This window comes from Carex rostrata, chromosome 35, assembly GCF_964058835.1.
Source record: "Carex rostrata chromosome 35, lpCarRost1.2, whole genome shotgun sequence".
Taxonomy (NCBI): domain Eukaryota; kingdom Viridiplantae; phylum Streptophyta; class Magnoliopsida; order Poales; family Cyperaceae; genus Carex; species Carex rostrata.
Genome location: NC_135952.1, coordinates 775,280 through 790,803, shown reverse-complemented (window position 1 = coordinate 790,803; position 15,524 = coordinate 775,280). Strand labels below are relative to the sequence as shown.

General features: G+C 31.1%; 1 protein-coding gene across 1 annotated transcript; it reads right to left on the bottom strand.

Moving 5' to 3' along the window:
• Nucleotides 1-7,441: 7,441 nt before the first annotated feature.
• Nucleotides 7,442-15,106, bottom strand: LOC144549302 (subtilisin-like protease SBT5.4). The gene is made up of 11 exons (XM_078298019.1): nucleotides 15,014-15,106; nucleotides 14,820-14,935; nucleotides 14,604-14,701; nucleotides 13,259-13,423; nucleotides 11,477-11,585; nucleotides 10,803-11,037; nucleotides 10,296-10,613; nucleotides 9,946-10,040; nucleotides 9,454-9,608; nucleotides 8,859-9,074; nucleotides 7,442-8,237 (listed from the first exon to the last, which is right to left on the bottom strand). Exons 1-11 carry the CDS (start codon nucleotides 15,089-15,091, stop codon nucleotides 7,708-7,710), a joined length of 2,115 nt encoding a protein of 704 aa, XP_078154145.1. The 5' UTR covers nucleotides 15,092-15,106; the 3' UTR covers nucleotides 7,442-7,707.
• Nucleotides 15,107-15,524: the final 418 nt, after the last annotated feature.

The window sequence follows — 15,524 nt, the reverse complement described above, 5'->3', positions numbered from 1 at the left end:
TGTTATTAATGTTTATAGACTTATTAGGGTTTTTGATCTTTTCCAGGTGACCCTTCATGGAAGACACGTCTTTATGACTGTCAGGCATGTCCGAAACAAAACCGTTCTCATGACTGTGCAATATTCATGTTGCGTTACATATACTGCCTTATAACAGATACTCCAATGAATTTTACTCAGGTAAATTTTATTTTCTATTTGTATTTGTTTTCTTATTGTAATTTCAATTTCTCAAAACCTATATGTTTTTGCAGGTGGACATAACTGGAGAGAGGGTTGTTCTTGCGATGAGACTTCTGTCTCATTCACAGAATATATTTCAGCGAATACGTAAATAGAAAAAGGGAGATGTCTTTCACCAAATTTTGGTGTTTTCACAAAATTCATAGACAGATTCTAGTTGTTTATAGGATTACATAGTTATAGGATTATATCGTTTTGTTTACAGGATTACTTTCATATAGTTACAGTATTTGGTTACTATTGTGATTACAGTTTGGACACTTGCAGAATAATTTTTAAAGAGTATGCAAATAGTGATTTGTATGATGTAAAATTGTTGTAATTTTTTTTTTTCTTTCAGTGTTATGTTGTATATGTTTCGAAAAATGATGAAGAAATTTAAATTGCTAATAGAATAATTCATATATGTTTATAGGATTTAGTATATATGTTTATAGACTTTATTATATATGTTTATAGGATTTAGTATATATGTTTATATGATTTAGTACTGTTGAATCAATTTAAATTGCTAATAGAATAATTCATATATGTTTACAGACTTTACTGATAATGTTTATAGAATTTTTACTATTTTACTTTATATTGTTTAAGTTATCAAATTTTTTGTAGAAACGTAAATTTAATTTAATTTATTTTATTTTAAAAAAAAAATTATTTTGAAAAATGAAATTTTTTTATAATTTTTTTTAATAATTTTTTTCTTAAATTTTTAATTCACATAAATTGTTCACTAATTATAAAATCTGGTCCCCGTTAAAAAATTATAAAATCTGGTACCGGTTACAACTTCTAGAAGGTGGTCCCCATTATAACTGCTAGCTGTACTTTGATTGTACTTTCTTAGTTGACCACGCGGTTTGGACTGATTTCACGCGTTTTGCTTTGGACGCACGCGGTTTCATATGTCTAACATCATTTGAAGTTGTTTACAGAATTATTTGCATCATATTACCGAAGCTAATATACTTGTTTACAGGATTAGTGTTAAAGGTCCGGGGATTTTTGGGGGACTGATGTCCGGGGACTATTAGTTGCTTCCTTAAAAAAATTAACGATAGAGTTTTGACTCTATGATGAATTTTACCAATGAAATTGGCTCACATTCCACCTAAATAATTGATAACAAAATTAAAAATTCAATTTTTGTAACTCAAACATTTTTATTTTTTTATAATATCAAGTGTATGTATGTTTTTTTTTTTTGAAAGATCAAGTGGATGTATGTTAAAATTATCTTCTCTCTAATGTGTATTGGTGTATACACTAGCAGATATGACTATATCAATTATTTTATTTGGTCAAGTCTTTGAGATCAACGAATTAAAAAGTACACTTACGTGATCAACTACCTCTCTTCAATTAGAATTTGACGAATTCTTGCAAGAATTTAATTAGATGAGTGGCCAACTTAATACAGTCTCTTGGAAATTTAATGTTTTCAAACTTTGAAAATGTCAATCAATTAGTATTTGGTGCATATGCAAAGACTTTTTTTTTAAAACCCGTGTTTTTTCAAAATACCTTTTCAACTACTTTCATATCTCCATTATATCTCCATTACCTGAATTTGTATGCGTTTCGGACACTAGAGAACCCGAATTTTTTATTAATATTCAAATTTAATATTAAATTTCAAAAACTAACCGCATCAGCAGTGTAATTCGAAATATATCCTTTCCGGAAATTTTTTTTCCGGAAACAGAGGTTACTTCCGGAAATTTTTTTTCCGGAAATAGGCTATTTCCGGGAAAATTTTTTACGGTAACAGCCCCTGTTTCCGGAAAAAAAATTTACGGAAACAGAACCTCACTACAAATGCGCTGGTCCTCCCCGTCCCCATCACAACCCATCCAATTTCAGCGTTTTCTCCGTTTTTTAAGGTATTTTTTTTTATTTAATTTATTTAATTAATTTAATTAATTTAATTTATTTAATTAATTTAATTAATTTAATTTATTTAATTAATTTAATTTATTTAATTAATTTAATTTATTTAATTTATTTAATTTATTTAATTTATTTAATTTATTTAATTTATTTAATTTATTTAATTTATTTAATTTATTTAATTTATTTAATTTATTTAATTTATTTAATTTATTTAATTTATTTAATTTATTTAATTTATTTAATTTATTTAATTTATTTAATTTATTTAATTTATTTAATTTATTTAATTTATTTAATTTATTTAATTTATTTAATTTATTTAATTTATTTAATTTATTTAATTTATTTAATTTATTTAATTTATTTAATTTATTTAATTTATTTAATTTATTTAATTTATTTAATTTATTTAATTTATTTAATTTATTTAATTTATTTAATTTATTTAATTTATTTAATTTATTTAATTTATTTAATTTATTTAATTTATTTAATTTTGAATGGTTTAAAATAATGTCCAAATAATTTAGGAAATACCGAATGGTATAGAATAATTTAGAAAATACCAAAATGGTTTAGAATAATTTAGAAAATACCGAAAAAGTGTAGAATAACTTAGAAAAATACCCAAATAGTGTAGAATAATTTAGAAAATACCAAAATAGTGTAGAATAATTTAGAAAATACCGAAATAGTCTAGAATTGTTTAGAAATTACCGAAATGGTGTAGAATAATTTAAAAAATACCAACATAGTCTAGAATAATTTAGAAAATACCAAATGGTGTATAAAATTACCTTAGTAATATAGAAAATTGTTCGATTAATTTAAATTTTTATAGGAATCTCTTTTCCTTTCGGGTCCCTTTCGGAGCTCTGATTGTCTGATCGATCGGATCTGCGATTCAGGTTTTTACATTTGAATTTTTTTTATTTTAATTTAAAATGTAATTAATGAGTTCATTTTAATGGTTTAGAATATTGTCTGATTAATTTAGAAAATACCAAAATGATGTACAATAATTTAGAAAAATACCAAAATAGTATAGAATAATTTAGAAAATTTCTAAATGGTGTAGAATAATTTAGAAAATACCAAATGGTGTAGAATAATTTAGCAAATACCGAAATAGTCTAGAATTGTTTAGAAATTACCGAAATGGTGTAGAATAATTTAAAAAATATCAAAATAGTTTACAATAATTTAAAAAATACCAAATGGTGTAGAAAATTATCTTAGAAATGTAGAAAATTGTTCGATTAATTTAAATTTTTTTTAGGAATCTTTTTTCCTTTCGGGTCCCTTTCGGAGCTCTGATTGTCTGATCGATCGGATCTGCGATTCAGGTTTTTATATTTGTATTTTTTGTAATTTTAATTTAAAATATAATTAATTAGTTCATTTTAATGGTTAAGAATATTGTCTGAATAATTTAGAAAATGCCAAAATGATGTACAATAATTTAGAAAAATAACAAAATGATGTAGAATAATTTGAAAAAATTTAAGGTGATTTACAATATTGTTCGAATTTTGTAGTATGGCAGACCCAGTACTTAAGCATAGATTTAGCCCCCTGTTGTGGATAGTTCACGGTAATCACAGGATATCTGAGGCGTCTAAGGAGGTAAACATTTACTTATTTCTTTTTTCATAACTCTGTAAGTAATCAAATAAATATTGTAATGAATTTTTTTCTTATTTTAGAGTAAAGAGATTTTATCCGTGAGACATTATCGGCACAAATGCGAGTATAATGAGAGGTACGCACCATTTTTAATTCGAATGAGCTTATATCAGCTCGCGACATTGCCCGATATCGCCCTCGATGCGGCCCTCATTCATGGACTTGTCGAGCGGTGGCGTCCGGAGACGCACACTTTTCATCTTCCATTCGGAGAGATGACAGGTATTAACTAATTTAAATAATTTTTTTTTTATTCGTTACTGACAAGTCAAATATATTACAGTTTCTCTAGAGGATGTGAGTTGTCTCTGGGGTTTGCCTATTACGGGGGAGCCGATAACGGGATTTACAAACTCGGCGAGTTTTCAAGGCCGACTGTATGAGTTGCTGGGGGTGAAAGATGATGAAGTGAAGGGGTTCATGAAGAAGAGGGGAACTGATACGTACGACATGCTTATCGCCAAAAAAGCTGTCCGTGAGCGCTTCAAAACATTACCAACAGATGCGAACGACAAACAATTGAAATGGTTAGTATTTTTTTATTTACAACCTTATTCGTCACATGATATTTTTAATAATGTACTCACATTTTAAAATTGACGGTTAGGTATGCCCGTGGATTTCTCCTCGACATGCTAGGGAATACCATGTTTGCTGACAGTAGCGGGGACGGAATACCGCTGTGGTATCTCGGCATGATTGAAAAGTTGGACGAGCCGAGAAAGTTTGCTGACAGTAATCGGGTACTGATTGGGCTGTCCGATATCATCATCGGAACTCGACGACTCACCGGAGAGCATCTGATCTCCACTCGCCAAACTATCAGAATCAATTGCATCCACAGGTACGTGCGAATAATCGCGTACATGTCTGCGGACCGCACTGGAACTGGGTCGGGATCTCATTGGTATATCCACAGAGTGCCGACCGGTACTAGGTCGGGATCTAACTGGTATTGGGTCTTGATCCACATGATTCTGACTGCTACTGGGTCGGGATATAACTGGTTGATCCACAGAGTTGCTACCGGTACTGGGTCTGGGTCTCATTCTTAGATCCACAGAGTACCGACCGGTGCTAGGTCGGGATCTAACTGGTATTGGGTCGGGTTCCACAGGATTCTGACTGGTACTGGGTCGGGATCGAGGTTCAGGAATCTGACTAGTACAGTTCGGTTCCAATTCTACATATAACTCCATAATCTTGAACCTTTGTGAAAAAGACGACACAATTCCTAAAATCATTTCGAATGATTGTTGGTCCATTACCGGTACTAATTGATAGTCACGTTGTCCATCGGTGGACATATTAAACCTGGCTTGAATTTCCAGATTTGCTTGACTAGCATTGTACCCAACAAATTTATAAATCTCATTCTGAAGATAATCAAAATTGTGGTTCACGGTTAGCGGTAATGAGTATTTAGCTCGGGTACTGTAATAGACCCCGTCATCATTATATTGGATTTCCCCTCCAGTATAAATTTTCGCACAAATAGTTGTCATTTTTAATTTCGATTAGTCTGGCAATTTCAAAAATAACAACATATAATTAATTAAAAATTGTGTTGCCATTGGTAAAAATATTCTAGACAATTTTCAATAATTATTCTACACTATTTTGGAATTTCATAAATTAATAGGGCAACATTCTAAACTATATTGGAATTTTTTAAATTATTATAAACCATTTTCGAAGGTTGTAAACAATTCTAAATTTTCTGGACAATATTATGAAAAATAAAAAACAAATTTGGAATGAAGTAATTAATTATAAATTAAATTAAAAATAACATAAAGAAAATAAAATTACCTCAATCGAAAACCGGTCGATCTGACTGTCAGAGCTCCGTAAGGAATCCGAAAAGCAAAAAGTTCCTAAAACAATTCTAAATCATTTCAGAATTAATCAAAATTATTTCAGAATTAATAAAATTATTTTAGTATTAAAAAAACTTTTAAATTTATTCTGCACCATTTTTTATTTTTTTCAATTAATATGACAATATTTAGAATTTAAATAATTTCAAATTAAATAGTTACATATTTAAATAATTACAAATTAAATACTTCTAAATTAAAATTATAAATTACTTAAATTTAAAATATAAATAAATGAAATTAAAATTATAAATTAATGAAATTAAAATTATAAATTACTTAAATTTAAAATATAAATAAATGAAATTAAAATTATAAATTAATGCAATTAAAATTATAAATTACTTAAATTTAAAATATAAATAAATGAAATTAAAATTATAAATTAATTCAATTAAAATTATAAATTAATGCAATTAAAATTATAAATTACTTAAATTTAAAATATAAATAAATGAAATTAAAATTATAAATTAATGCAATTAAAATTATAAATTACTTAAATTTAAAATATAAATAAATGAAATTAAAATTATAAATAACTTAAATTTAAAATATAAATAAATTAATTAAATTTAAATTATAAATAATAAATTAATTAAATTAAAACTTACTGTGAGAGAGCGGATGATATGAAAGCGACGACACTCTGCGAATTTATAAACTAAATTTGATGCATTTCCGGAATTTTTTTTTCCGGAAACAGACACCCTTTCCGAAAAAAATTTCTCCAGATTTCGCCTGTTTTCGTAAAAAAAAATTTCGGAAATGGGGCCTGTTTCCGGAAAAAAAATTTCCGGAAAGGGTATATATCGAATTAAACTGCTGATGCGGTTAGTTTCTGAAATTTAATATTAAATTTGGATATTAATAAAAAATTCGGCTAGAGAATCTACATATCGGTCCATCACCCAATTAACTGAGGTCATTCATAGACATACAAAATATCATAAAATATTTCAATCCTTTCGGTCTCAATCTAATATTAACGGATCTCTTAATGAATTTAATAGACCTACAAACAAATTCATGCAAACATGCATAAATAAATCAATATTAGCGGATCTCCTTTCATCCTTGTTCATGTCTTGCGTGTTGTCTTCTTTTTTGTCCTTGCGGTTTCGGGAAGTAGAACTGATTGAGTTGCAACTTGGAAGTACAGATGCAAGGATGCAAGAATTAAAGGTGACAAAAGGAGCTGAAACCCAGGGGCGGACCACAATATTAATGGAGAAAAAATGGTGCTAAGCCCTCTATAAATTGAAAAAATATAATTTTGTCCATTAAATTCAGTAATTTTTGTATGCATCAATACTTTTTAGTCTCTCTCATAAAAGAATATTACATTATACTAAATTTTTGTTCCCCTCTCATTTTTCTAGTTCTGCTCATGCCGAATCTTTTGTCTAGAAATCCAGAAAAGAAAAAGAGAGAGTTGGCTATATACGTGAATGAAAAAAAAAATCTATTTGATATATCCTTGTCCCCTTTTAGTTAATGCCAATTAGAGAGATCCTTTTGAGGGGCTACCATGCATGAGAGCGGCTGCGCAGTTAAAAAATGAATGGGTTTCCTATTGATTCTATTTGTAATGCAGTAATGTTAGCATGCTGTGTGAAAAATACATCGCCAAAAACGATTTTCAATTCTAGAAAATGCTGCTGCCATGTGGTGTGGAAATAGAAATATGAATGTAAGGGAAAGCTCTTAAGAGATAAATAAATAAAAGGAAATAGAAATTACAAATTTAATTGAAAATTTTATTTAAGAAATAGAAATTACAAATTTCTTAAATTGAAACAGTGTTCCTTTTGTTATTTCAATTATGCACGGTGCCAATCAAATTTACAAACAGAAACAAATGATATAATTGTGCCTTCAATGATCAAGAAACTTTTCGAATACCTTGGCAGCCACTGCCAAGCTCCTAAAAAAAGCTTTTCGAATTGTCAGAAAAAATAAAATAAATCCATCTGAAGGCTTCAATCAATTGGATTTAGTTTCTCTAAGAACTTGTCAGCACAGCCACAGGACTCCTCACATACCGGGTTCCATCCGACCAAGTAATGCTTCCAAATACATAGTCAGAGCCAGGTACCACCACTTCCAAAGTTACCTTAAATTTCTTTTCTTCATCGGCATAGAACATTAAACTATCAGGCTCCACCGTGACTTGAATCCCACTTGGTTTCTCAACTGTTGCAGTGTATGTGCCAGAAGGACCGACATTTTTAACTGTGCGGGTTACTGTAACCGAGCCAGTGAGGTTATAAATTGTAAATGATGGGTAGTTGAAGTCCTTAATATCTTGAGACTTCAAAAGGCCTAGACAGCCCGACTTGACTAATGCTAGTTTGGTTGTGCTGTACGCATGATAGTAAAGGAAGTTCAGATAGTCGATCGTGTTGAGGTCGTAAATCAAACCCGGATCTGCTGCTGCATTTGGGTTCACATGACCCGACCCATAGCTGAATGGCGTGGCAGTTTCAAAGGATGAGTCTAAGATTCCCTGTCCCTGATTATCTGTGGTTGATGCTGCAATTTAAAAAGAAAAAAAAAAATCTTGTTAAGTAATATATATTGAAGCTCCGCAATAGAAAAAATAATCAATATAATATGTTCACTTAGCATAAGAATTTCAACAATGAGGAAAAACAGAACAGGGCAAGTAGAGTTTTTTGCACCAAGTTACAATAAAATTAATAAAATAAACTTGAACCACTGATTTTTTTTTTTTTAAATAAGCCATTGAAATGAAGATAATAAAACCATGTACTATTTCTGACAAGGATAATTGTTTGCTCCTTTGAGGTCAGATCTGAAGTTCAGATTGAAATTATTTCTAAAGAATTTTATTTTAGACCTATCTTAAAAATGAAAGATACCCACATTGCTTGGAATGTTTCATTTGCTGGGAAAGGAAGTTTCATGGAATTCCGGGCCATGAAGATCATAGTTCGAAAAATTGGCCAATTCAACTCGGAATCGGACTGGACCGATCCGATTTTTGCCCGATTCTCAAGTTGGTGCGATGTTGTTCAAAAAAAGCGGATGATCAGTGAAACAATCGGCCGATTTTCCGATTTTCCGTCCGATTTACACCGATTTACACCGATTCAAACGATTTAAAGCAAAAATATTTTCAATTTGACTAACCTCTGTGCCGATTCAGAGAAAATCGGGCCATTTGAATCAACCTCTGTGCCGATTCAGAGAAGAAGAAGGCAGCCCGAAAGGGGGAGAAGGCACGCAGGAGGAGAAGGTAGCCCGAAAGGGGGAGAAGGCACCGAAGACGCTGATTTTTCGCCCCCGTGTTTGTGCGGACGGGAGAGAAGGGAAGAGAGAAAGATAGAATCTGGGGGGCGGGGTCCACTGTCAGTGAGGGGGATAAAAGAGAGGAATGGAGGAAATTTGAAATGGATCCGAAATTTCTATTCATTTGAGTTAAATCCCTTTTGTCATTCAATCCAAATCAAGTGATTAAATGATTTCAAGATTCGTGCTATCTGTGATCCAATGGTTCAAACAATTCAGAATTTATATGAACTCACTTAATTTGTTTTATAATTCCTAAATAAATAAAAATTTTATAAAACAAGTGATTAAATTATTTTTATCAATTTTTTCCTACTTTTTGGCTACAAAACAAGGCTTCTGCCAAAAAAACCCGAGCATTTGTTCATATAAAATCGGACCTCTGTGCCGATTTGAATCAACCTACTCCACCAGTAAAATTGCCATTTGAATCAACCTCTGTGCTGATTCAGAGAAAATCGGACCATACCTACTCCACCAGCTTCCAAAACAACTTGTCCTTTTTCTACCCGAGCATTTGTTCCTCTTGTGCAAATCACTATCGAACCCTTAACCTTTGTAGGATCTAACGAACCGGCTAAGCATAACAGACTGCCACATAATATTCATACATATCATAATGTTAATTGTATATTTTACACTATTCTTGGAAATTTTTTGTATTTTGTATTTGTTGGTTATATGTTCTTTATTGTATCTTCTGTGAGCAATATTTATATGGGTATATATATTATACAAACATGAATTCATTTTATCTTTTAAGAACCTTTTTGTAAGTTTGTAAGAATATTGGGCCATCAAACTGCTGAAAGAAATTGAACATCCTTTTTCCACTTTTCTATTGAATTAATGTTCTCAAAGCTAAAATCTGAGTTACCAAAATCCACAATATCAATAAATTTATCATTCCAATAATGAACTGGCTTACGCATCATTTGCTGTTGAATTGGCTGCTTGAGCATCTGTTGAGTTGATAATTGGGTATTCTCCTACTGTTAGACTTGTTGATGACAAACTCTGACCCTAAATTTGAAAAGAGGCACCAAGATTAAGAGTATACAAATCAATTTTAAATAAATTGTTTAACTGAAACCTCATGAATTCAATTAATTTATAATCTCCCTGAATTAATTGATTCCAAGTATTAAATGCACAAGGAATGGTAATTTTAATTTTATTTATAAATTATGTCATTATCATCACTCCTAATTACGATTATCTTAATTAACTATCATGCATATAATGAATTATAATCTGAATGAATGTATGTTGAATTACCTTGATACTATTGTTGCCAAAAGACACGTAGGCAAAAAACTCCCGATCCATTGTGCTAGCTGCCACTGTGAATATCCATGGTTCTATATTCGAAACTGTTCCAGCTGTAGGGCCTGAATTACCGGCCGAGCAGACAACTTTTATGCCTTTATTAACTGCATGAAACGATCCAATAGCTATCCCGTCTTGGAAATAATCCCCCGGATCCCCGCCCAAGGAGAGGGACAGGATGTGAACACTGTCGGCAATAGCTGCATCAAAAGCCGCAAGGATGTCAGCATCGAAACACTCACCCCCATTCACAGGAGGCCAGCATACCTGTATGTACAACAAGGAATTGAGTTGTAAATTAAATACAGAAGGAGCTTATATCTATAATGGTAAGAGCAAACATAAGCATACAGGAGAGCATCACGTTGGTACACTTGTTTTTTTCTTCCTTTCTTTTGGTATTTCAATTTTTCTCCTTGTATTATTTGAAAAATTAATGAAATAAAACTAACAAACCTTGTAAGCTGCAACACGGGCATGCGGTGAACCGCCTTTAGCAATGCCGTTGCCATGGCCAAAGAGGTTTGCATTGGCCACAAATGCGCCACCAGCCGTCGAAAGAGTGTGGGTTCCATGGCCATTGTTGTCTCGAGGTGTCTCCAAGGATATGTTTAGTGCCTCCAAGGATTTGTTTTGTGACACCAGAAATGCATTATATCCCTTATTAAAGTATCTCGCACCAATCAACTTCCTGCAAAAAATATGTATCATAACTCTCGTCATGGTTATACCATGTATATATACAGTTCGCAAGCGTTTACATACACCTGATTAAAATGATTCCTCTGGAACATCCTATTCAGATCCCAATTGAAACTTGATCGATCTATACTCTAAAAAATTCATGCCATTGTAGCAAAATGCGCATGACAAAATTAGCCAAATTGTTTTTACAACCAAATGAAAGATGTTTTGTTCTTGATGTTGATTTCTTTTTTTCTTCTGCATATTTTGAGGGCATAAAAATTTTATTTAACGAACAAGATGCCAACGCAAAAATTGACCAACTTGAAACTAAATGGGGAAAGTTAAGGGGATCCCCAAATACAAGAAACTTCATGGAAAATTTGAATATTTTAAGAGAGAGAGAGAGAAACAAAATTAAAAAAAAAAGAGAGGGAGAGAGATACTTGTTACAAGTGAAACTGGGATCGGACTGATTCTGGCAAATTCCTTTCCACCCAATTGGGACATTAGCCATTCCATCATCAGCAAAGCTTTCTGATTCTGGCCAAACACCTAACCATGTAGAATAAATAAAAATAATTCATTGATTTGGGAAGTTAGGAGAAAAGATAAAGAATAAACAAAAGTCCATACATGAACTATCCTTCATGGATAATTTGTGGTAGTGTGAAATAGTCAGGGTGAGATTCATGTGATTAATTTTTTTTCTTAAATTCAAGAGTAAATTGCATGTGTTTGAGGGTATTTAATTAATTCATTTTAGAATAATTAATTTATAATACATGTTATAGGAAAGCAAACCGTTATATAATCAGTTACTAAAATTTTGAACTGATTTTGTTTTGTCATTTTTGTTTTTCTTTAATTGAAATATAGGTTGACGAATCAATTATGGATGTTAAGATGATGTTCTAGTTACGCTCCGGATTGTCAAAATCTGAAATATAATGGTGGTTGCAGGAGAAACCCAAACTATGTACATTAAAACATGGTATCTATTATGTGTGTGCATGTTTACTTTTACCTTTTCTCTTTAGTTGATTGCTGTTGTAGGTTGCCAGTTGTGCACATAACACAGTCACATAGATAAGATAAGATGTGAATATTTTACTTGACAAGATACAGCCTGAACATGTGCCCTACTCCTAAAAATATGGTTCTGATCTATTGAAACGATATATGCTTGTTGATCAAAATATTTGTAAAATATTGTTTAACCCAAAAAAAAAATTTTCAACTTATTACGCTTCATGATTCTGCCATGTTACTAGATCGTTCACTATTTGTTTCCCATACCCATTTTTAATACAAGCAAAATTTCAGGTGGATCTTGGTTTGACTTTCTCTAAAGAATAAACAATTCGGAGGTGATCCGTTCTTGTCTAATAAAGAGGAATATTAAGAATAAAATTCACATGCTGCATTTGCCTGATTGTATGACATGAAGCAATACTTGTCTTTTGACCATTTTTCTGTTTTATTCTTTCTTCCCTTATTTTCACTGAGTATATATATACGACATGCATGTAACTCAATGCCAATATTTGAGAGACTAATTAAAAGGTATATATATTGTAGTTGTTCTCTCTTAATATTCGTGATCTACTTGATAATATTAAAATAGATTGTATTCTATCTCCTAGTATCCTGGGAATTAAATGAGCATGTGCATTGATATGGTCGGTTTTATTATCTTATTTCTTTTTATCGTGTTGTCTAATATATAATTTTTATATGCACGTAGGATCCAATGACAACCAATTAGTTTGACAATACTATATATATTCTAACTATAATTATTGCATTCATTCTTTTCAGTACTATTTTTAACTATAGAATGTAAACAATATTTATAATAAAATGTCAGAAAATTAACATTATTCGCACATTATTAGAATCAGTACTATTTTGTATTATACAAAATGTACTATTATTAATAACATTATTCTTACATTGTTCATTTGACGATACAAACACACCCAAAAGCAATAGTTTACACAAACAACAATCAAAATTATTTTCATGGAAATTAGAAAAAGTTGTTCTTATTATCTTCAAGATAAACTGTGTTTTTTTCATTTGATGTTGAAAGTCTAATGACCAGTTCTTTCCTTCACATTTTCTAAGTAATTACTACCCAGCATAGCATCTTTCTATTCAGTTTAATAAGGCAGAACAATAATAAAAATAAAAATAAAGGAATGAAGATTGTAACTGGTACGTACCTGTATCGAGATTTCCAATAATAGTGTCATTACCGTACGCTGCTTTGCTCCAGAGGGAATTTGAATCAACATATCCATCACTTTCTAAACCTAGAAATCGCCATGATCTGGTAGTGTGAAGCTGGTGTCCCTTGCTTGGAAACACTGATACCACCCCCGGTAACTCTGCAACAAATTATGTAACTGTATTGTTATATTTTGTTTATTTATATTCCTGTAATTACACTTTAATTGATTATTGGGGTTGTTTCATTTTGTAATCCCGAAAGAGGTATTTTTAAATGGAATTTAGTATCAATTTTCTTGCCAAGTTTTTTTTTTTTTGTGAAGTCACAGAGAATTTTAAAATTACCGTTAAGTTTATACAAAAATCTTGGCATAGTAATAAGAAAAAAAAAAGGAGATTTTACTGTGATGTGCATGTGCCTGACATGGCATTTTATGTTTTAAAATTTTGTATACAAATAAATACCATTTGTAGGAGATAAAAAAAAAATCACTAGATGTGAATTTTGACTTCTCTTTAAAATTTGGAATAATTGGTCATTCCCTTTGTTCAATTACCCCCTATTAAATTTGAAAAATATTCTTCTTATCCCCTGTTATCCACTATTTTACAATTTTTAGATTCTTTGTATCTATTATTCTATTGACTTTTCCCAGCATGCCCACCGTGTGAAATAAAGTAATCAGCTTGGTTATATATAGTTAAGCATATGACAGCAATACTGAACACTTCTATATACTAAATTAATATTCAATGATACAAGATAATGGTACGGTTACAACCGTTTTTTTTTTCTTCTTTCTATTTAACTGTTGCACTTGACGTTAACAAAAATTAATGTTATGAAATGAGTTTTTGCATGTGTAGTATATATATGGTTCTGAATTGGTAGAATACAGGGTTTCTTTCCTGATTAATTCTGAAGGGAAGATCAGCAATAAAATAAAAAAGTGGATACTGAGATATGCAAGTTGACTTGACATCTTCTATTGTGTTGTACATGATCATATGGGTTCAAAATCTTTAAGCATCTTAAATCATGCAGGTCATGCATTACCAGTGTAAGGTGAATCAGGGATTTTATTTTCTATTTACATTTATCTCCAAAATGATGAAATTTTCAATGTTAGACTGTAGGAAAAAGAATAATGAATTGCTGAGAGGAACTGTAATTTGGCAACCCTCCACGTCAAAGAAAAAACTAACAAATTAAACAGTTTAGTTATTAAAATGAAGTAACGAATAACTTCTAGTTTCTAATGAAATGGGCATTAACAGGTTTTTTTCTCAAAAAAAAAAAAGAAAAGTAACAAGGGATGAGGATGGAGAGAGATATACTTGATATCTTGTCTGCTGTTTCCGGGTCAATTATTGCAGCAAAGCCATTAATGTACTGTGTATACGAGTAAAATATCGCATCTCGTGCTTCTTTCAAGCTGCATTTCAAAAAATTGCAACAACAACTGCTAAATTAAGCAACCTATTTTTCTCATATTAACAAAGATCATGCATATATGTTGTTTAAAGTTTAATGTATATGGATGTATTGCTTACGTTCCCAAAATCGATCCCAAGAGTTCACAGTGAGATTTGGCCAGTAATGTGTGTTGTAATTCCTGACTGATACCAGCGAGGGGACTCGGCGATTCACCAAGATACACAATATATGGCTACGTCAGAAATTAAGATGTCAAATTAAATGGTTAAGTTTGAGATTAATGAAAAAGGAGAGGCTTTAAAGTCTATACCACTTTATCAGCAGCTATGGCATTTTCTTTCAAAAGGAAGAATGAGAGCAGGGCAAACCAGAGAAATGTGTAACCCATCTCTCTCTCTCTCTCTCTGTCTGTACACCTTGATTGTGTGTTTAATGAGGGAGAATAGAACAGGGCTGCACAGCTCTGTTTTGGTCCTGCTTTTATAGCCTAGTATTGTGTGCAAAAAGTCTTCTATTTGAATTTTTCTCTCTCCTCGTTGTCAGGTGTGTAGTTATTAAAATTGCTATCAAATTCATGTTTGAATTTTATCTACCATTTGTTTTGTGCATATTGAACTCGCTTAGTTTGTATTAGTTGTTGCTTGGTTGTACCAATGCATGAAAAAGAGTGGTAAGACTTGAGCATACCAAGTAGCATTACAAGGAAGATTTTACCAGAACTTAATCCTTTCAAAATATTGCTGAAATATTACCAGAACTTAAGATTCTTGAAAACTCGAAGCCAATAAAAACACAACACTTTATTGCACAATCATGTCCAA